At 61.4% G+C, this 21,333-nt stretch overlaps 2 protein-coding genes across 2 annotated transcripts; both read right to left on the bottom strand.

Annotated features, from left to right (window-relative positions):
* Nucleotides 1-483: 483 nt before the first annotated feature.
* On the bottom strand, nucleotides 484-6,943 carry RAVER1 (ribonucleoprotein, PTB binding 1). The gene is made up of 14 exons (XM_061444128.1): nucleotides 6,743-6,943; nucleotides 6,517-6,583; nucleotides 5,035-5,504; nucleotides 4,766-4,957; nucleotides 3,831-3,951; nucleotides 3,656-3,750; nucleotides 2,810-2,909; nucleotides 2,362-2,588; nucleotides 2,160-2,253; nucleotides 1,955-2,067; nucleotides 1,793-1,873; nucleotides 1,571-1,699; nucleotides 1,000-1,068; nucleotides 484-916 (listed from the first exon to the last, which is right to left on the bottom strand). Exons 1-14 carry the CDS (start codon nucleotides 6,941-6,943, stop codon nucleotides 770-772), a joined length of 2,106 nt encoding a protein of 701 aa, XP_061300112.1. The 3' UTR covers nucleotides 484-769.
* Nucleotides 6,944-7,765: 822 nt separating this feature from the next.
* Nucleotides 7,766-18,938, bottom strand: TYK2 (tyrosine kinase 2). Its single transcript, XM_061444127.1, has 23 exons — nucleotides 18,758-18,938; nucleotides 18,527-18,650; nucleotides 18,294-18,438; nucleotides 18,042-18,205; nucleotides 17,357-17,723; nucleotides 17,076-17,264; nucleotides 16,574-16,731; nucleotides 16,379-16,499; nucleotides 16,092-16,284; nucleotides 15,909-16,015; nucleotides 15,520-15,690; nucleotides 15,306-15,393; nucleotides 15,098-15,225; nucleotides 14,556-14,691; nucleotides 14,233-14,384; nucleotides 14,006-14,156; nucleotides 13,313-13,410; nucleotides 11,933-12,125; nucleotides 10,871-10,989; nucleotides 10,624-10,796; nucleotides 9,852-9,969; nucleotides 8,617-8,727; nucleotides 7,766-7,903 (listed from the first exon to the last, which is right to left on the bottom strand). Exons 1-23 carry the CDS (start codon nucleotides 18,936-18,938, stop codon nucleotides 7,769-7,771), a joined length of 3,522 nt encoding a protein of 1,173 aa, XP_061300111.1. The 3' UTR covers nucleotides 7,766-7,768.
* Between the last annotated feature and the right edge of the window lie 2,395 nt (nucleotides 18,939-21,333).

Here is a 21,333-nt window from a genome sequence, read left to right as displayed (position 1 = left end):
TGCTGCGCCCTCCATAGCGACCGCTATGGGGCAGCAAGGGGGGACCCCGATATAGGGGGGAATGGGGGGGGACTCAATATAGGAAGGGCATGGGGGAGACCCCCAGTATAGGAGGAAAATGGGGGTGTCCCCCAATATAGGGGAACATAGAGGGGACACCCAATATAGGGGGAGCGATGGGGGGACCCCCATATGGGGGGGCATGGAGGGGTGCCAATAGAGGAAGGGCATGGGGGAGACCCCCAATATAGGGCTGGCATGGGGGGGGGATGGAAACAACGCCTTGCATGGGGCACCAGGACTCTGTATTGGCCATGCTGGGGTGTGTGGGGGGGGCACACACAGGACAGGGATAGGGGAGCCCCCCCCCCCCCCATAGGGAAAGGGGAAATTCCCAAGAAACGAGGCCAAACCAACGGGAATTAAAAAAAAAAACGGCAACTTTTAATCCCCAACTCCCCCACAAAAATATACCCCCCCCATGGGTGAAATGGGAATAAAGGGGGGGTCCCATGTGCCCCCCCTTCCCTTTATTACCCCAAGCAGTGGGTTAAGGCAGGGGCACACAAAGCTCCCAGTTACTGCTTGGGGGGGATGACGATGGTGATGATGATGATGATGGAAGGACCCCCCCCTTTAGGGGACTGGGATGGGGGGGGGGGTGTCCAATATTTGCCCCCCCAAACTAACCCAAAAGGCCTAAAAGAACCCAAACTGCAGGGAAAAGCATCCCCTGTTTGTATAGGATTTAATGGGGAAGGGGGGGGGGCTAAAATATCCTCTTCCTCTTCAGGTAGGAGTCGGCGTAGTGCCCCCCCAGGCCTTGGGAATGCTGCCCCACATAGCAGCCCTTGGGGCTGGGCTCCAGGGGGGGCAGGAGCTGGGAGAAGCTTCGCTTCTGGCCCCCCCCCGGGCTCTGAAAGGCAAAGAGAAAGAGGGGGGTTAACGGGGGGGGGGAATGAAGGGGGGTTATGGGGTTTGGGGGGGGGGGGGCTGTACCTTTGCTTGGCTGGGGGGGGGCAAGGGGAGGACGGCGTCTGTGGGGCCGGATGGAGGCAGCCGGAGGGCCTGAGGGGGGGAAGGAGGGGGTTAAGGAATGGGGGGGACCCCATTATGGGGGGGGTAAAAGGGGGTATAAAGAGGGGGAGGATAAACATGGGGGGGTATATAAAGAGAGGGGTATAAGGGGGGCAAAAAGGGGGGGTATAAAGGGGGGAGTGTATAAAGGGGTGGTTTAAAGGGGGGCATAAAGGGGGGTTATAAAGGGGGGGTATAAGGAGTGGGAGTATAAAGAAGAGGGGTACAAAAGGGGTTATAAAGGGGGGTATAAGGGGGGATAAGGGGGTGTATAAAGAAGGGGGGGATAAAGGGGGGCGATAAAGGGGGGGTATAAAGGGGGGGATAAGAGGGTATAAAGGGGGGGGATAAAGGGGGGGGATAAAGGGGGGGGGTATAAAGAAGGGGGGGGATAAGGGGGTATAAAGGGGGAGGATAAAGAAGGGGGGGATAAGGGGGTATAAAGGGGGGGATAAAGGGGGGGGATAAAGGGGTATAAAGGGGGGGCTCTCACCTTAATGTGGCTCTGCTTGAGGCCGGCCTGGAGGCCGCTGGTGAAGTAGGACGTGGGGGAGCCTGAGTAAAAGAGGGGCAGGGTGGGGGGGGGCCCCCCCCCGCGCTCCAGCCCGGGCGAGGAAGGGAGCTGCAAGAGGGAAGGGATGAGTGAGGATGGGGACCCCCAATTCCCAGTACCCCCCCCCAATCACATGCTTGGAATTGGGGGGGGGGGCATTACCTTGGTCCTGCTGTGCCCAAACCCCCCCAGGATGGCTCCAGCCTGGTCCCGTGCCTGGGGGTAAATCCGGGATCCCAAATCCTTCCCATAGGGATAAAGAGGGTTAAAAAGGGGGGGGCTTTGATCCCAGCCCCCCCCAATTTAACCCCCCCCCCCCGTTACCGGTTGGCAATCAAAGGTGAAGGCATCTGTGGGCAGGGGGGGCTGCGGGAGCCGAGCTTTGGGGCTGCCCCCCAACCCCCCCGGGCTCAGGTTCAAGCCTTTGGGGGCAGCACCTGGAAAAGGCCAAAGAGGGGGTGGAAAAAGGCAGAATTGCACCCAAAAAGGGGGAAATTCCAGGATGGGAATGATGGGGGGGGGCACTCACCTCCTAAGCTGGGCGGTGGCAGGAAGCTGGGCAGGTTCAAGTAGGGATTTAGGGGGATCTTGAAGTCTTTGGGGGGGTCCCCCAGAAGGGAAACCTGCAGGGAGGGGGGGGGGAACAATGGGGGAGTCCAATGGGTGCTGATGGGGGGGGTTGGGTGCTGCAGGAGCAGGATTGGCCACCCCCCCCCCCCCCACTTCCTTACCCCGGCTCCGCTCTCGCTCGGCTTCGGCTTCTGGAGCCCCCCAAGGACGGAGCCCAGCAGGGCCGGGGGGGGGAGCCCCTGCAGGGCCTGGGCGGGGGCAGGGGGGGCGGGAGTGGGGCGGGGGGGGGGCAGGAGCGGCCCCCCCGCCCCCCCATCCCAATCCATTCCCAGCGGAGCCGGGAAAGCGGCGACGGGAATGGGGGTCCGGCCCTGGGGGACCTCAGGACCTGCGGGAGAGGAGGGATGGCAGCGGGATGCATCCCAAGGGATAACGGGGAGGGGAAGAGGAGGGATGGCAGCGGGATCCATCCCCATCCCAAGGGATAACAGGGAGGGGAAGAGGAGGGATGGCAGCGGGATCCATCCCCATCCCAAGGGATAACGGGGAAGGGAAGAGGAGGGATGGCACCGGGATCCATCCTGATCCCAAGGGATCTCCTGCTCTTACCGGCGGGGAGCTCAGGCAGGATCGGGCCCGGGGGCTGAGCCGGAGCCAGGGCGCTGTGGGGCCGGGAGCTCAGCGGTGCCTCCCCCAGGATTCCCGGTCTCTGTTAAGGATAATGGGAAGTTATCCGGGATCATGGAAGTGGGGTGGAAGCACGGGGTCCATTGGCACCCAAGTTATCTGGGATCATGGAAGTGGGTTGGAAGCACGGGGTCCATTGGCACCCAAGTTATCCGGGATCATGGAAGCGGGGTGGAAGCACGGGGTCCATTGGCACCCAAGTTATCTGGGATCATGGAAGCGGGTTGGAAGCACGGGGTCCATTGGCACCCAAGTTATCCGGGATCATGGAAGCGGGGTGGAAGCACGGGGTCCATTGGCACCCAAGTTATCCGGGATCATGGAAGTGGGGTGGAAGCACGGGGTCCATTGGCACCCAAGTTATCCGGGATCATGGAAGCGGGGTGGAAGCACGGGGTCCATTGGCACCCAGGGTATCCGGGATCATGGAAGTGGGGTGGAAGCACGGGGTCCATTGGCACCCAAGTTATCCGGGATCATGGAAGCGGGGTGGAAGCACGGGGCCCATTGGCACCCAGGGTATCCGGGATCATGGAAGTGGGGTGGAAGCACGGGGTCCATTGGCACTCACTGGCTCGGGAATGCCGTGTTCCCATCCCGACCACCCTTTACATGGATCCACTCTTCCCTCTACCCCCCCCGGAGCAGCCTGCCCCATCCCTTGGGACCAGAGCCCGGCTCCATGCCCTTGACAGCGAGCACCAAGCCCCTTCTCCATCCAAACCCCCCATCCCCATCCCGCTTGTCCCCCGGGGCATTCCCGGTTACCTGCGGGCCTCGGGGCTGCAGCAGCAGCTGGAGGAGCGCGGTGGCCAGCGCCGGGTTGCTCCCCAGGGGCACGGAGGGGGCGGCTCCCAGGATGCCTGGCGGGTGGGGAACATTCCAGAGGCCTGGAATTGCCTCCCGGCAGGGCGCTCCCATGGGATCCCCCCCTTTTCCTTACCCTGCTTCCCGGCGGGCAGCAGCGGAGCCAGCAGGAGCTGCAGCGACGCGGGGTTGCCCAGGCTGCTCAGGATCTGCAGCACGCTGGGCTCCGGGAGCAGCCCCTGGCCGCGGGTCAGGGCCTTGGGAATGCAGCAGGATGAGGGAGCGCCCCCGCCGCATTCCCTAGGGATCGGGGGCCCGTTCCCACCACCCCCAACCCCGGGGAGCCGAGGAATGGGAGCGCGTCCATAGGGAATGGATGCCAGCCTTGGGAATGGCAGCGGTGCACGTTACCACGGGGAGGGGAGCAAGGAGAAGGGCAGGGAAGGAAACTGGGAAAGGGAAGGAAACAGGGAAAGAGAAGGAAAGGAAACTGGGAAAGGGAAGGAAACAGGGAAAGGGAAGGGAATGAAACTGGGGAAGGGAAGGGAATGGAACTGGGAAAGGGAAGGGAATGAAACTGGGGAAGGGAATGGAACTGGGAAAGGGAAGGGAATGGAACTGGGAAAGGGAAGGGAATGGAACTGGGAAAGGGAAGGGAATGGAACTGGGAAAGGGAAGGGAATGGAACTGGGAAAGGGAAGGGGATGGAACTGGGAAAGGGAAGGGAATGGAACTGGGAAAGGGAAGGAAACCAGGAAAGGGAAGGGAAGGAAACCGGGAAGGGAAAGAAACTGGGAAGGGAAAGGAAGGGAAAGGGAAGGAAACTGGGAAAGGGAAGGAAACTGGGAAAGGGAAGGGAAGGAAACTGGGAAAGGGAAGGGAAAGAAACTGGGAAAAGAAGGAAACCGGGGAAGGGAAGGAAACTGGGAAGGGAAGGGAAAGGAAGGGAAAGGAACTAGGGAAGGGGTGGGAACTGGGGAAGGGATGGGAACTGGGGAAGGGATGGGAATGGAAGGGAAGGAAAGCGGGGAAGGGAAAGGGGAACGGGGCGGAGGGGAGCAGGAGCCCCACCGTCGCCTGTGCCGCGGTGAGCGCAGCCAGCATGCTGCGGCCGGGCGGGCCGGGCGCGCAGAAGGAGACGCGGACGTGCTTCCCGGCGAGCGCGATGCCGTCGGTGGCCTCCTGCACCAGCTCGGCCAGCTCCGGCGACTCGTACTCCAGCACGGCAAAGCCCTGGAGCTGCCCGTCCTGCCCGTAGGCCAGCTGGGGACAGGCGGGTGAGCAGCCGGCTCCCGGCGCGTCCCCCCCCGCCCCGTTCCCAACGGGAAGGCCCGGCTCACCTGGCAGAAGGCGGGCGCGCCGGCGGCAGAGAAGCGGCGGCGCAGCTCGTCCCGGTCGGAATAACCGCGGGGCAGCTGGTCCACGCACAGGCACCGCGAGTGCAGCAGCTCCGGGGTCAAGTGCTTGGCGTCCATCCAGTGCACGTAGAGGGTGCGGGTGCCCAGGCGGCGGCCGAGCAGCTCGAGCTTGGCTCGCGCCGCCGCCTCCTTCTTCATGTACTCCACGAAGCCGTAGCCTTTGGAGTGGCCGCTCCGGGCGCTGTAGACCAGGAAGCAGCGCTCGAGGCTGCCGAAGGGGCGGACGAGCTCCTGGAACTGCTGCTGGCTGAGGCGCAGCGGGAGGTTGGCGACGCAGAGCAGGGCCTCCGGGCGCTGGAGCTGCACCGAGAGCTCGCGCTCGCGCAGGCGGCTCCGGTGCAGGCGGGCGATGGCCGCCTCGGCCTGGTCGCGGTTCAGGAGCGTGACGAAGGCTGCAAGGGGGCGGGGGGGGAGTGAAACGGGGATGGGGGGCAGAGGGTAAAGGGGGGCAGAGGGAGCTGGGCTGGAAGGGAATCGCTGTGGGATAAGTGGGGGGGGATGTGACCAAGAGGGGAAAAGCAGCAGGGAACGGGATTAGGAGCATCCCGGCTCCAGGCAGGGGTACCACAACTGGAGCATCCAAAGTGTCTCCACTGAACCCATCCCAGTGATGCCATAGGGAAAAGTGGGGGTTTGGGGTGAAAGCTGGAGCTGGGTTGGAAGGGAATCGCTGTGGGATAAGTGGGGGGGGATGTGACCAAGAGGGGAAAAGCAGCAGGGAACGGGATTAGGAGCATCCCAGTCCGACCTCCGGCTCCAGGCAGGGGTACCACAACTGGAGCATCCAAAGTGTCCCCACTGAACCCATCCCAGTGATGCCATAGGGAAAAGTGGGGGGGAAGATGGAGCTGGTTTGGAAGGGAATCGCTGTGGGATGGGGGGGGGGGAGGTGAGCAAGAGGGGAAATGCAGCAGGGAACGGGATTAGGAGCATCCCAGTCCGACCTCCGGCTCCAGGCAGGGGTACCACAACTGGAGCATCCAAAGTGTCTCCACTGAACCCATCCCAGTGATGCCATAGGGAAAAGTGGCGGGGGGGAAGATGGAGCTGGGTTGGAAGGGAATTGCTAGGGGATAAGGGGGGGTTTGAGGCGACCAAGAGGGGAAAAGCAGCAGGGAATGGCTGGGAATGGGCTCAGGAGCATCCCGGCTCCAGGCGGGGGTACCACAGCTGGAGCATCCCCAGCGCCTCCACTGACCCCATCCCAGCATCCCGGCACCCGCACCGGGACGAGCTCCCGGCTCCGTCCCCAACTTCCCGGTGCCACCCCCTTGTCCTGTCCCTGCCCAAAGCCCCGGGCTGAGCATTCCCAGCCCCGCTCCTGCACTGGGGTCCCCAGATCCAAGGGGGGGGGGGGGGTCCCAACGCCATGGATTTGGGATCCCCGGGATCGGGATAACTCACCGGTCCCTTTGCCCTTGTCCACGAAGCAATACTTGAGCTTGTAGTCCCGGAGCAGGTCATGCACCTCCTACGGGAACGGGGAAGGCCGGGATCGGCGGCTCCGTCCCGGCCCAGTCCCTGCGGAGCATCCCGGCGCCGGGATAACGGGAAGAGGGGACGGGGCACAGGGCCCGCGGTGATCCCACGGGATACCGGCAGGGACCCGGCGGGGGCCGGGACCCGGTACCTGGTTGCTCACGTCCGCCGGGAGCCCCCGGATCAGCAACTTCCGGCGGTTCCGGAACTGCCGGGCGCTGCGGGCCAAGCGGCTCCGCACCTCGGCCCGGTCCAGCGGCGGCAGCGCCTCCTCCGGGGCCCGGCCTAGGCCGCGGCCTACCTCCGGTACCGGAGCCTCCGCGGGCCCCGGTACGGACAACGCGGCCGCCATCTTGGGCGCTTGGAGAGCTTAAGCGGAGGGCTGCGATAGAAGGCGCTGTCTCATTGGTCGCGACAGCCGAGGCGCGGAGTGTGCGAGGCGGGGATTGGGCAGAGCGACACAAGCGGAGGCGGGAGGAACGGGGCTCGCTATTGGATGGAAACGGCTCTTTTAGTTTGTGTTCCGCGCTCTGATTGGGCAAAAGGCGGCGAGCCCAGCGCTCTGATTGGACGATTACCGCGCTCTGATTGGATGATTCGCAAAAGACCCCGCAGCCCTATAACCCCCTATAGAGACCCCCCCATAGGGGTTCCTGACCCCCCCGCCCTATAGGGCCCCCGAACCCCCCTACAGGCCCCCCATAGACCCCCCCAGGAGGCCATAATGGAGCTGGTTGGGGCCATTACATCCTTTATTGGGGGGGAGAAAGGGGGGGTCCCCCCCACCCCACCGCCCCCCCCAACCCCACCGCCCCCCCACGCCCCCACTGCTGGGGGAAGGGGGGGCAATAAATAAGGAGGAGCCCCATAGAGCAGTGCCCCCCCCTTAAAGTGCCACAGTCCTGGTGCTGAAGCCCCATTCATTGGGGAGGGGGCCCCCCAAATTGGGGGGGGGGGTGTCCTCATCCTCCTCCCCCCCAAAGTCTCATTCACAGTGTTCGGCCTCATCCCGGCCCTGGGAATACCGGGAATGGCGGCATCGGGATGCAGGAACCCCCCCGCAATGCAGTGGGATGGGGAGCAGAGAGGGGGTCCTGTCCGTCCCCCCCCGCAATGCAGTGCGATGGGGAGCAGATCGGGGGGGTCCCCGTTGTGTCCGTGTCCGTGTCCCCCCCCATCAGCAGAGGCTGAAGACGGAGGGCGCCTGGTCCCGGTATTTCTCCTGGAAGCTCCGGAGCAGGGGCACGAGGTTCTGGAACGCCGGCCGGAACGAGGCCTCCGCTTCCCAGCAGCTCCGCAGCAGGCGGTAGAGCTGGGGGCAAGGGGGGCGGATGGGACCGGGAGCGGCACCCCCCCTTCCCCTTCCCCTTCCCCCTTTTCCTTCTCTGCCCACTTTTTTCCCAATTTTCCCACTTTATTCCCCACTTTTTTCCCCTTTTTCCACTTTTCTTCCCCACTTTTCCCAATTTTTCCCCAGTTTTCCCCCCTTTCCCACTTTTTCCCCACTTTTTCCAATTTTCTTCCCCACTTTTTTCCCCTCTTTTTCCACTTTTCCCCCACTTTTTCCCCACTTTTTCCCCTTTTACCACTTTTTTCCCCTCCCTTGGCTCCACTTCCCTTTTCCTCCCCGCTTCCTTCCTGCCCTGGGGGGCAGCACAGCCCAGGGGGACAGAGACAGAGCTGGGCACATGGACACGGACACACGGACATGGACACATGGATATGGACACACGGACATGGACACATGGATATGGACACATGGATATGGACACACGCACATGGACACATGGACATGGACACAGGGATATGGACACATGGATATGGACACAGGGATATGGACACAAGGACACGGACACAAGGACACACAGACAGGGACATGGACACAGGGATATGGACACATGGACATGGACACAGGGATATGGACACATGGATATGGACACAGGGATATGGACACAAGGACACGGACACAAGGACACACAGACAGGGACATGGACACAGGGATGGAGGCCCGCGGGGCAGCATCACCTCTGCCGGGCAGTCCCTGGGGCTGGGCAGGCGCCGGCCGCGCTCCAGGACCTCGATGAGCCTCAGCACCGTCATCTGCCCCTGCGTGGCCCCGATCAGCTCCAGGAACTTCTGCGGGATGGGGGGGGGGGAACCGGGAAACCGTGACCCCGGGATCCCGATCCCGATCCCAATCCCAGCCCAGATCCTGATCCTGATCCCAATCCCGATCCCAATCCCAAACCCAATCCCAGCCCAGATCCTGATCCCAATCCCAATCCTGATCCCGATCCCAATCCCAAACCCGATCCCAGCCCAGCTCCTGATCCCAATCCCAATCCTGATCCCGATCCCAATCCCAAACCCGATCCCAGCCCAGATCCTGATCCTGATCCCAATCCCGATCCCAATCCCAAACCCAATCCCAGCCCAGATCCTGATCCCAATCCCAATCCTGATCCCAATCCCGGTCCCGATCCCAATCCCAGCCCAGATCCTGATCCTGATCCCAATCCCGATCCCAATCCCAAACCCAATCCCAGCCCAGATCCTGATCCCAATCCCAATCCTGATCCCGATCCCAATCCCAAACCCGATCCCAGCCCAGCTCCTGATCCCAATCCCAATCCTGATCCCGATCCCAATCCCAAACCCGATCCCAGCCCAGATCCTGATCCTGATCCCAATCCCGATCCCAATCCCAAACCCGATCCCAGCCCAGATCCTGATCCTGATCCCAATCCCGATCCCAATCCCAAACCCGATCCCAGCCCAGATCCTGATCCCAATACCAATCCTGATCCAATTCCCGACCCCGATCCCATTCCCAATCCTGATCCTGATACCAATCCCAGTCCCAGTCCCATTGCCGACCCCATTCTTGATCCTGATCCCAATCCCCATCCTGATCCCAATCCCAATCCCATTCCCGATCCTGATTCCATTCCCAATGCGGATCCTGATCCCAGTCCTGATCCCATTCTTGATCCCGATCCCAGTCCTGATCCCATTCTTGATCCCGATCCCAGTCCCGATCCCATTCCAGATCCCGATCCCAGTCCCGATCCCATTCCCGATCCCGATCCCAGTCCCGATCCCATTCCAGATCCCGATCCCATTCCAGATCCCGATCCCAGTCCCGATCCCATTCCAGATCCTGATCCCATTCCAGATCCCGATCCCATTCTTGATCCTGATCCCAGTCCCGATCCCATTCCAGATCCCGATCCCAGTCCCATTCCCATTCCCGGCCTCACCACGGGCGGGCTCTGCCCCCCGTCGCAGCGCGTCAGCAGCTCGTAGAGCGTCACCCCGAAGGACCACACGTCCGAGGCGTACGAGAACTTGCACTCCTTGAGGCACTCCACGGCGTACCTGGACCGCGGGGCACCCATCGGCACCCATCAGCACCCATCAGCACCCATGAGCACCCATCAGCACCCATCATCCCCCCCAGAGCGGTACCCACCAGAAGACGGGGCTGTCCCCATCCTCCCGCACCCGGTAATAGTCACCCATGAGCACCCATCAGCACCCATGAGCACCCATCAGCACCCATCATCCCCCCCATAGCGGTACCCACCAGAAGACAGGGCTGTCCCCATCCTCCCGCACCCGGTAATAGTCACCCATGAGCACCCATCAGCACCCATGAGCACCCATCAGCACCCATCATCCCCCCCAGAGTGGTACCCACCAGAAGACGGGGCTGTCCCCATCCTCCCGCACCCGGTAATAGTCACCCATGAGCACCCATCAGCACCCACGGGCACCCATCAGCACCCATCATCCCCCCCACAGCGGTACCCACCAGAAGACGGGGCTGTCCCCATCCTCCCGCACCCGGTAATAGTCACCCATGAGCACCCATCAGCACCCATGAGCACCCATCAGCACCCATCATCCCCCCCATAGCGGTACCCACCAGAAGACGGGGCTGTCCCCATCCTCCCGCACCCGGTAATAGTCACCCATGAGCACCCACGGGCACCCATCAGCACCCATCATCCCCCCCATAGCGGTACCCACCAGAAGACGGGGCTGTCCCCATCCTCCCGCACCCGGTAATAGTCGTGGCCCTCGGGGATGGCTTTGGCCAAGCCGAAGTCCCCGATCTTCACGACGTGCTCGTTCTCCAGCAGCACGTTCCGGGCGGCCAGATCCCGATGGATGTAGTGCAGGGAGTGCAGGTAGGCCATTCCCTAGGGAAGGGGCAGCGGGAAAGGCTCGAAGGCAGTGGGAAGGAGGGCTGGGGAAGGGAAGGAGGAGGCTTCACCTCGCAGATCTGCCGGGCGAAGAGCAGGATGTGCGCCAGGCCGACGCTGTGCTTGGGGAGGTAATCCCGGAGGCTGCCCAAGGGCACGTACTCCATGATGAGCTGCACCACCTTCTCGCCTGCGGGGAGGGCAGGGAAGCCAGGGAGAAGGCATCAAATCCCCTATGGGAAGCGGTGCCCCCCCCTAAAACCAGGGAGGGGACTGGGGGCTTGAAGGGGTCGGAGCAGCATGGAATGGGGATGGGGTGGGAGGGACCTGAAGCTCATCCCCGTGCCCTACGCTAAACCGGGATGCTCCAAGGGATGGGGCGTCCGATCCTTCTCCATTGAACCCATCCCAGTGTTCCCATTGAACCCATCCCAGTGTTCCCATTGAACCCATCCCAGTGTTCCCACTGAACCCATCCCAGTGTTCCCATTGAACCCATCCCAGTGTTCCCACTGAACCCATCCCAGTGTTCCCATTGAACCCATCCCAGTGTTCCCATTGAACCCATCCCAGTGTTCCCACTGAACCCATCCCAGTGTTCCCATTGAACCCATCCCAGTGTTCCCACTGAACCCATCCCAGTGTTCCCACTGAACCCATCCCAGTGTTCCCACTGAACCCATCCCAGTGTTCCCACTGAACCCATCCCAGTGTTCCCACTGAACCCATCCCAGTGTTCCCACTGAACCCATCCCAGTGTTCCCACTGAACCCATCCCAGTGTTCCCACTGAACCCATCCCAGTGTTCCCACTGAACCCATCCCAGTGCTCCCATTGAACCCATCCCAGTGTTCCCACTGAACCCATCCCAGTGTCCCAGCCCCCTCCCACTGTTCCCACTGAACCCATCCCAGTGTCCCAGCCCCCTTCCAGTGTTCCCATTGAACCCATCCCAGCATCCCACCCCCCTGCCCCACACCGATGCCCTCCCCTTGATCCCTTCCAGCATCCTTCATCCCCGGAGCTGCTCCCTAGGGCTCCTCCTCCCCATCCCCTTGGTCCTCAGCCCTCTATTGGGTGCTGGCCCAGCCCTATGGGTGCCCCCCCCGCCCCGTGCACCCATGGGTGCCCACCCTGCTCGCTGCAGCACCCCTTGTACTTGACGATGTTCTCATGGTAGAGGGTCTTGAGGATCTGGATCTCCCTTTTCCAGCTGGAAAGGAGCTCCCGGCTGGATCCGGCCTTGAGGGACTTCACGGCCACCATCTCCCCGGTGCCGTCGTTGGTGGGGTCGTAGCAGTAGAGCCCAACCTTCCCGAAGTGTCCCTGCGGGACAAGGAGCCCGGAGCCCGGCTTCCCGGCGGCGCCGGGGAGCAACGGCACGGGAAAGGAAGAGGGGACCGTGGGGGGGTGGCTGGGAGGAGGATGGGTTCGTCCAATGTGGATTCATTGGGAATGGGGTTGGGAAGAGGATGGGTTCATCCAGTGTGGATTGGTTGGGAAGAGGATGGGTTCATCCAATGTGGATTGGTTGGGAAGAGGATGGATTTGTCCAATGTGGATTCATTGGGAAGAGGATGGGTTCGTCCAATGTGGATTGGTTGGGAAGAGGATGGGTTCATCCAATGTGGATTCATTGGGAAGAGGATGGGTTCGTCCAATGTGGATTCATTGGGAAGAGGATGGGTTCATCCAATGTGGATTCATTGGGAAGAGGATGGGTTCGTCCAATGTGGATTGGTTGGGAAGAGGATGGGTTCGTCCAATGTGGATTGGTTGGGAAGAGGATAGGTTCGTCCAATGTGGATTGGTTGGGAATGGGGTTGGGAAGAGGATGGGTTCGTCCAATGTGGATTGGTTGGGAAGAGGATGGATTTGTCCAATGTGGATTCATTGGGAAGAGGATGGGTTCGTCCAATGTGGATTGGTTGGGAAGAGGATGGGTTCGTCCAATGTGGATTGTTTGGGAATGGGGTTGGGAAGAGGATGGGTTCGTCCAATGTGTATTGGTTGGGAAGAGGATGGATTTGTCCAATGTGGATTCATTAGGAAGAGGATGGGTTCGTCCAATGTGGATTCATTGGGAAGAGGATGGGTTCACCTAATGTGGATTATTGGTTGGGAATGGGGTTGGGAAGAGGATGGATTCATCTGATGTGGATTCATTGGGAATCCGGTTGGGAAAAGGATGGATTCATCCAATATGGATTTGCTGGGAATCCGGTTGGGAAAAGGATGGTTTCATCCATTGTGGATTCATTGGAATCCAGTTGGGAAGAGGATGGATTCCTCCAATGGGGAGTCACTGGGAATCAGGTTGGGAAGAGGCTGGAATGGACCTGGATAACCTACAAGCCCTGGGCCCACCCGAAGCGGGGTTGATCCCTGAGGGATTTATCCCAGCATTTCCTTTGGGAATCCTGAATTCCAATTCAAATCTGGGGGGATGGCAAAGACCATTCCCTTCCCCCCCAAATCCATGTTTCTGGAATGGGGGGGGGGGGGGCACATACCTCCCCCAGCTCCCGGATCTTCTTCAGGTAACGCTTCTGGAAAACCGTGGGATCCGAGACTGGGAAGTCGGGATTCACCGCGCTGATGTCCACGAGGGCTGGGAATGAGGGAAGAGGAGGGGAGGGGGGAGCTGCTCCTTCAGCCCCTTTCCCACATTGGACTTTTCCCCTTTCCTCCCTCATTCCCCCCCTTTTCCTGGATTTTTCCTTTCCCATTTTCCCCTCTTTTCCCATCTCTTTCCCTCCCCTTTTCCCTTTTTCCCCTTTTCCCAGGTTTCTCCTTTTCCCATTTTCTCCCCTTTTCCCATCTCTTTCTCTCCCTTTTCTCTCTTTCCCCCCCTTTTCCCAGATATCTCCTTCCCTTTTCCCATTTTTCCCCCTTTTCCCATCTCTTTCCCTCCCTCTTTCCCTTTCCTCCCTTCCCCCCCCTTTTCACAGATTCCTCCTTCCCTTTTCCCATTTTTCCTCCTTTCCCCATTTTTTCCTTCCCCTTTTCCCTTTCCTCCCTCCCCCCCCTTTTCCCAGATATCTCCTTCCCTTTTCCCATTTTTCCCCCGTTTTTCCACCTCCTACCCTCCCTTCCCTCCCTCATTTCCATCCTTTTCCCACATTCCTCCTTCCCTTTTCCCATTCTCCCCCATTTCCCCCCTCTTTCCCCCCCTTCCCTCCCTCCTCCCCGTTGCCCGCGCTCACCGTGCGGCTGGAGCTGGGTGAGGTCCCGCAGGATGGTGCGGAAGGAAGGCCGCCCGGCGGGGCTGTAATCCAGGCACTGGGAGATGAGGGAGCCCAGTTCCCGGCAGGAAGGCTCGGGCAGGCGGTGCCGCTTCTCATAGAAGCGCTCCTTCTAGGGGAGAGAGCGGCAGGAAAGGGCGGCGTTCCCATCGGGAAGCCCGCAGCCGCGCCGGGAGCGGGATCAGCACCTCGGAAGGGGCCCGCTCCTTCAGCGGGACGTGGGCATCGAAGCAGATCTCCAGCAGGGTGGTCCCGAAGCTCCATTTGTCCGCGGCCGGGCTGAGGTTCCCCACATCCCAAACGCATTCCGGAGCGATCCAAGGGATCCGGTCCACGCGCTCTGCGGGACGCGGGAAGGATGCTGAGGACGCAGGCAGGGAGAAGGGGGAAAGCTCCCCGCAATGGGATCCTTCGCCATGGCCCGAATCCCAACCAAACGGAGGCTGGGATGGAGGGAAAAGGGGGGGAATCCCCCTGGAATTCCCGCTGGGAGCGTGGAACAAGGCAACACCTTCCCGGGAGAGCACGGCGAAGCTGAGGCCGGGATCGCTGAGCTTCACGAAGGGCCCAGCTCCCTCTTCCAGGCCTTTCCTGGCCAGCAGGATGTTCTTGGCACACACGTTGCCGTGCACCAGGTGCTTGTCTTCCTGCCGGGAGAAACCAGGGAATCCCGGGATGCCTTGGAAAGGGACCCACCCGAAAGCTCCTCCAATCCCAAGGCACGGGTACGGGTATTCCCACTACAGAGCACGGTGCTCAGCTTGGGACTGCCCCAAGCCAGGGGCAGGACCTCGGGGAGCTTCCTTGGGCAGATCCCAAAGGAAAAGCTCCAGGCTCCCATTCCCTGCTTCCCCTCCTCCTTATCCCTCTGCAGAAACCCAAACCTCAAGCAGGGAATGAAAGGAAAGGGGAAGATCCATCCCCCCCCCCATGGCCAGGATGGGCTTTGGGAAGCACAGAGCAGCTCATTCCCAGCACCAAGGGCACGAGCAAGTGCTTGGAGGCGATTCCAGCCCCATTCCCGGCTGGAAGCATCCCTTGAAGGCGCCTTACCAGGTAGCTCAAGGCGCTGGCCAACTGCTTGGCCACGGTGATCTTCCAGGCCACGCCGATCCGGCCCTTCTCCTTCCTCAGCAGCACGTCCAAAGGTCCGTGCTCCACAAACTCCTCCACCAGGATATCTGGGAAGAGGGAGCCGTGATCCCGCTGGTGCCCCCAGCGCCGGGAAGAAGGGCCGGGACAAGGGCTGGCAATGGCTTACTCTCGGAGCCGCGCACGCAGACGCCGTGCACGAAGGCCAGGTGGCCGTGGGCCACTTGGCTCATGAGGCTGGCGGTCTCGAAGAAGGCCTGCGGGGATCGGGAGCACCCATGGAAGCGCCATTCCCAAGCTGGGAAAAGACCGGGAAGCTCATCCCGTTCCCGGCTCCTTCCACGGAGCAGCGCGAGGCGGAACGCCGTTCCCGACGGGCTCACCAGGGATATATCCCTATGGCTGGGGTCCAGCACCTTCAGCACCACGTGCAGCTCCCGGCCGTTGTTGTTGGGCTCCGTGGGGAAGTGCTCGGCTTCATCCTCGCCGGCCCCACGGACGCTCAGCACCCCGTCGTAGATGTTGGTGCGGGTGCCTTGGCCCAAATGGGCTCTCTGCAAGGGGACACGCAATGGAGCCGGGGTCATTCCGAGCCCGTTCCCAGTGTTTTCCTGCTATTCCAGCCCTTCACCCTCGCTGCCACACTCCGGGGCTGCTCCTGCTCCCGGCACCCCTTTGCTCCCCCTTCTCCTTGCTCCAACCCAACGGCGCCCCAGGGGCGAGGGCGGCATCCCACGGGATGGGGATGGGGATGCCGCGGCGCCGGCAGGACCTGGGTGATCTCTGTCTTGCGGATCTGATGGAAGCTGAGCTGGGAGAGGTTGAGGAGCTGCCTGGCGCCGGCCTTGGCCTTCCTGGCGATGAGCAGGTCCGAGATCTCTGCCGGAGGCAGGGAAGAGGCTGAGGCGGAGGCTCCGGGAACGCCGGGATTGCTCCCGGCCCGGCTCCCCTTTACCTCCTGCTTTGGGGGGGCAGCACCGCTTGGCCGCGAAGCTCTCGTTGCCGGACTTGAGCGTGCAGCCCTTGAGCGCGTCCAGCAGCTGCCGCAAGGTGGGGAATTCCCGATCCCAGCCTTCCAGCACGAAGGAATCGCCCTTCCTCTGGATCCGGAACTGCCGGTACTCGAGGCTCCCCCGCGGGCCAGGCCCCTGGCAACGGCGGGAGCGGGGATGCGCACGGCGGCTCCCCCACGAGCCGGGATGCTCCAAGCCCGAGATTCCCGGGAATGCCGCGCCGCCCTACCTGCTCCCGGCCCCGTTTGGCCACAGACAGGATGATCCGGTTGAAGTCCAGGCCGCTCCAGCGGAGGATGTAGAGCCCTTCCTCCTCCTCCCGGCGCAGCTTGGCAAGGACAAATTCCTCCCTGGAAAAAAAAATGCCATGGGATAAGCAACCCCCACCCCGATCCATTCCCACCGCCGGGAATGAGCCACTCACTGCATGGGTCCGTGGATGCTGTTCTGGATGCTCATGAGGAGCCGAGGGGGGGCCACTTGGTGGCACAGGTAGTGGCTGGAGTCAGCGGTGAGGCGGAAGTAGCCGTCCACCAAGGAGACCAAGGAGAGAGCGTTCCCGGCGCATGGAAGCACCACGTCCTGGGAAGAGGGAGGGAAGAGGCTCAGCAGCACCCGAAGGCCACCAGTAAAGAGGAACCCTAAGAGGGAGGAATGGGGCTAAAGGGATGCGGGACAGGGAGCCCCAGCAGGGGTGGGCTCAACCTGGACTGGGAATTCAGCTGGGATACAAGGAAGTTCTGCCCCATGAGAGTGCTGGGACACGGGGATGGGTCAGATGGAGATGGGTCCGATGGGAGCAGTCCCTGCTCCTGGCAGAGGGCTGGGATTGGATTCTCCTCAGCCCCTTCCCAACCCATTCCATGACTTGATGGCCTGGACCCGGACCAGATCCTTGTGCTTCCCATGTGGGAAGCTCCGCTCACCAGGCACTTGTTGTCCTGCCGGTGGATGCTGACCCGGCATTCCCGGAGCACGATGTGGGTGACCTCCTGGAAGTCACAGAACTGGGACCATTTGGGATCACCCCGCTCCGGAGCCGATCCCTTGGGCTCCAGCTCCTTGGTCCGGCTCTTCCTGCCGAAGTAGCCCCGATGGGACGAGGTCTCTGTGCTCTGCAAAGACGGGAGAAGGGCTCAATTCCTACAGGGCACACTGGGATCAACGGGAAAGCAACGGGAGCACAAGGGAAGGAGCAAGCACCCACCTCTACGGGCACTGCCCGCCACTGGATCCCGCTTGTGCCGGTGACCAGGACCTCATGGGTGACACCGGGCTCCTTAGGGAGCACCGGGTGCTCGGGATGGATCCCGTTGAGCTGCCCCTTTTCCCCTTCCGAAGAGGTATCCAAGGACAGCACCGGGAAGAGCTCGCTCCCGAAGCGAGGGGCGAGGTGCTCCAAGGTGGCCAAGTACTTGTACATGAGGTCCTGAGGCGTGAGCTTCCCGGCGCTCACCGTGTGCCTCTGGAAGCGCTGCAGGAACTTCCGGAAGACGTTCCGGAGCCGGAATCTGGTCACGAAGCTGCTCTGCTGGATCTGGCGGCGGAAGGAACGCGGGATGCACTCCTTGAAGCTGGCAAGGGAAGGGAAAGGCTTCGCTAGGGCAGCCTGGGCAGCATTCCGTAAGGAAAAAGGGGGGAGAGCCTACAGAGGACAATGGGATTCTCCTCCGCGCCGGAGCACAACAAGGGATGGGGAGCGATTGGGGATGCTCCGGGGGGGACGTCCTTCCCTGCGGGATGCCGCGATGGGATGAAGGGAGAAGGTTTGGATGTGCTCAAGGGGCTTGGAGCAAGCAACGGGAGGCCCCCGGGTCTCATCCATGGAAGCGGGATGAGCCCTTCCAACCCAAGCCAGGCTGGAATGCCGGGAGAGGAACGTGGGGAATCACCTGTATTTCCTGGCTACTTCCTCCAGGGAGATGCCTTTCCTGAGGGCTATGTGGGAGAGATGGAGCACGGCCATGCCCAGGCTCTCGTTCTTGAACCTCTGCACCTCCTGCTCGCTCGGCAGCTCCTTCCAAGAGGCCACGTCGTGGATGAACTCGAACTTCCCCTGTTCCAAGCGGGAATAACAGGGGGCAATCCCAAAGGAATGATGCTGCGCTATGGATGGCAGCGAGGGGGGCAGGTAGGGGCGGTACCTGCTCAAAGAGGTACTCGAAGGATGCTCGGTCGAGCAGCGCCGATCCCTGCGTCCTCTCCTCGGGATGCTCGCCGTGGCGCGGGGCGTTGCGGTACACGGCCGGCTCCTTCCCATCCATCCCGTGCCAATTCCGGAAGTAATACCTGGAAAAGCAGGGAGGAAAGAGCCGCTTCCAAGCGCCTGGAACGGGCCGGGCGCTCACCCGCTGGGAGAGCCGGGAACGGGCCTCACCGCATGCGGAAGAGCAGGCGGACGTTGGTGTCGGTGCCGATGTGGAAGAGGTGGTTGGGGGGCAGCCACAGGCGGCTCTGGGGGTCGTAGAGGGCGAAGAGGCTGTAGCAGAGCGGCGTGATCCCTGCAACGGGAATGGGGCTTCCATGCGGCGGCATTCCCGGGAATGGCAGCCCCCACGTCCCCAGTGGGGGACGCCGGGGGTCGGGAAGTCCGTGCCCCCGCGCGCACCGATGCGGCGCGCCAGGTCGATGCAGATGTCCTCGGCGCTGAGCGGGCCCTGGCGGTAGATCCGGCAGCATTCCCGCTCCTCCTGCCCGCTCCAGTGCAGGAAAACCTTCACGCCGGCTCCGCTTGGGAAGCAGCAGGGATCCGAGGCGCTGGGCTTCACAGTGCATTGGCACAGGGACATGGCTGGAGCATGGGGCACACCGGGAACGCCGGCTCAGGGAACGCGGGAGGAGCTCGGGACCCATCCCGTCCAAGCATTCCCAGGGCTCCCGAGGCCGCCATGGGCTGGGAATGCTGCCGGGAATGGTGATTCCAGCAGCGCCCTGCTGCCAATCCCAACCCCTACTCATCCCAGTCTCCATCTAAACCTCCCCTGGAAGAGCTTAAGCCTGTTATCCCATTATCCCTTTATTATCCCGTTATTATTCTGTTATTATCCCATTATTATCCCATTGTTACCCCATTATTATCCCGTTATCCCATTATCCTGTTGTTATCCCGTTATCCTGTTATCCTATCACCCTGTTATCCCGTTACCCCATTATCCAGTTATTATTCCGTTATTACCCCATTATTATCCTATTATCATCCTGTTATCCCATTATCCTGTTATTATCCTGTTATCATTCCATTACCCCATTATCCCGTTATCATCCTGTTACTACCCCATTATTATCCCGTTATTATCCCATTATTACCCCGTTATTGCACTGTTATCATCCTGTTATTACCCCGCTACCATCCCATTATTACCTTGTTATTATCCCGTTATTATCCTATTAATACCCTGTTACCATCCCGTAATTACCCCGTTGTTATCCCATTATTACCCCATTATTACCCTGTTATCCCATTATTAACCCATTACCCTGTTACCACCCCATTATTACCCCGTTATCACCCCGTTATTATCCTGTTATCACCCCGTTATTACCCTGTTATCCCATTATTACCCCGTTATTACCCTGTTACCCCGTTATTACCCTGTTACCACCCCGTTATTAACCTGTTACCCCGTTATTAACACATTACCCCATTATCACCCTGTTATCACCCCATTATTACCCCGTTACCACCCCGTTATCACCCCGTTACCCCGTTACCACCCCGTTATCACCCTGTTACCCCGTTATCACCCCATTACCCCGTTATCACCCCGTTATTACTCTGTTACCCCGTTACCACCCCGTTACCACCCCGTTATCACCCCGTTATCACCCCATTACCCCGTTATCACCCCGTTATTACCCTGTTACCCCGTTACCACCCCGTTATCACCCCATTACCCCGTTATCACCCCGTTATCACCCCATTACCCCGTTATCACCCCGTTACCCCGTTATCACCCCATTACCCCGTTATCACCCCGTTACCCCGTTATCACCCCGTTATCACCCCGTTACCCCGTTATCACCCCATTACCCCGTTATCACCCCGTTACCCCGTTATCACCCCGTTACCCCGTTATCACCCCATTACCCCGTTATCACCCCGTTACCCCGTTATCACCCCGTTACCCCACCCCTTGGGATCCGCCACCAGCCCCCTCCCGCCTCCGTCCCGCTCAGGAAGGAGGCTCCCAGCCCCCACCACAGCGGAGGGGGGAGGGGGGGACCACCCCCTCCCTGCCCCCCCCCGGCCGGAATTCCCTCGGGAATGCCCCCATCCCCCCCCAACGGCGCCCGCAGCGTCCCCCGGGCTGCCCCCACCTGCACAGGGAACAAGCGACCCCCGACAGCCCCAAATGAGCCCCCCTCCTATCGCAATACCCCCCCCATATCGCGATATCCGCGCCGCTCCTACCAGGCCCCGCTCCGCTCCGGCCCCGCTGCACCCCGCAGCGCGGCCGCTTCCTATTGGGCCCGAGAGACGCGCGCTGCCATTGGGCCCAGCGTCGCCCGCCCACGCGCCCCCGCCCTATGAGCGTGGCGTAAGAGAGCGGCCCCGCCCCCCCGTCCCCGAAAGGCCGGGCGGTGATTGGCTGCTGGGTCGGAGGCTCGAGTGGGGCCAGGGGCGCCGCTGGGTCCTAGCGCCCGCGGGGCAGAGCGGGAGCGCAGCTGGATCCAATGGGGGGGACCCACAGCTGGATCCAATGGGAAGGGATCCACAGCTGGATCCAATGGGGGTGATCCACAGCTGGATCCAATGGGGGGATCCACAGCTGGATCGGGGGGGGGGGACGACGACACAGCTGGATCCAATGGGAAGGGATCCACAGCTGGATCCAATGGGGGGGAACACAGCTGGATCCAATGGGGGGGACCCACAGCTGGATCCAATGGGGGGATCCACAGCTGGATCGGGGGGGACGACGACACAGCTGGATCCAATGGGAAGGGATCCACAGCTGGATCCAATGGGGGTGATCCACAGCTGGATCCAATGGGGGGATCCACAGCTGGATCGGGGGGGGGGGGACGATGACACAGCTGGATCCAATGGGAAGGGATCCACAGCTGGATCGGGGGGGGGGGGAGACACGGACGGGGACGGACCATGATGGACACACAGCTGGATCCAATGGGAAAGGATCCACAGCTGGATCCAATGGGGGGTTCCACAGCTGAATCCAAGGG

The sequence above is a fragment of the Pezoporus flaviventris genome, unplaced genomic scaffold (assembly GCF_033815535.1).
Source record: "Pezoporus flaviventris isolate CSIRO_AGI_PZ_B2104156 unplaced genomic scaffold, CSIRO_AGI_Pfla_v1 ptg000697l, whole genome shotgun sequence".
NCBI lineage: Eukaryota > Metazoa > Chordata > Aves > Psittaciformes > Psittacidae > Pezoporus > Pezoporus flaviventris.
The sequence above is the reverse complement of the archived record's forward strand: the minus strand, read 5'-3'. Positions and strand labels throughout refer to the sequence as shown.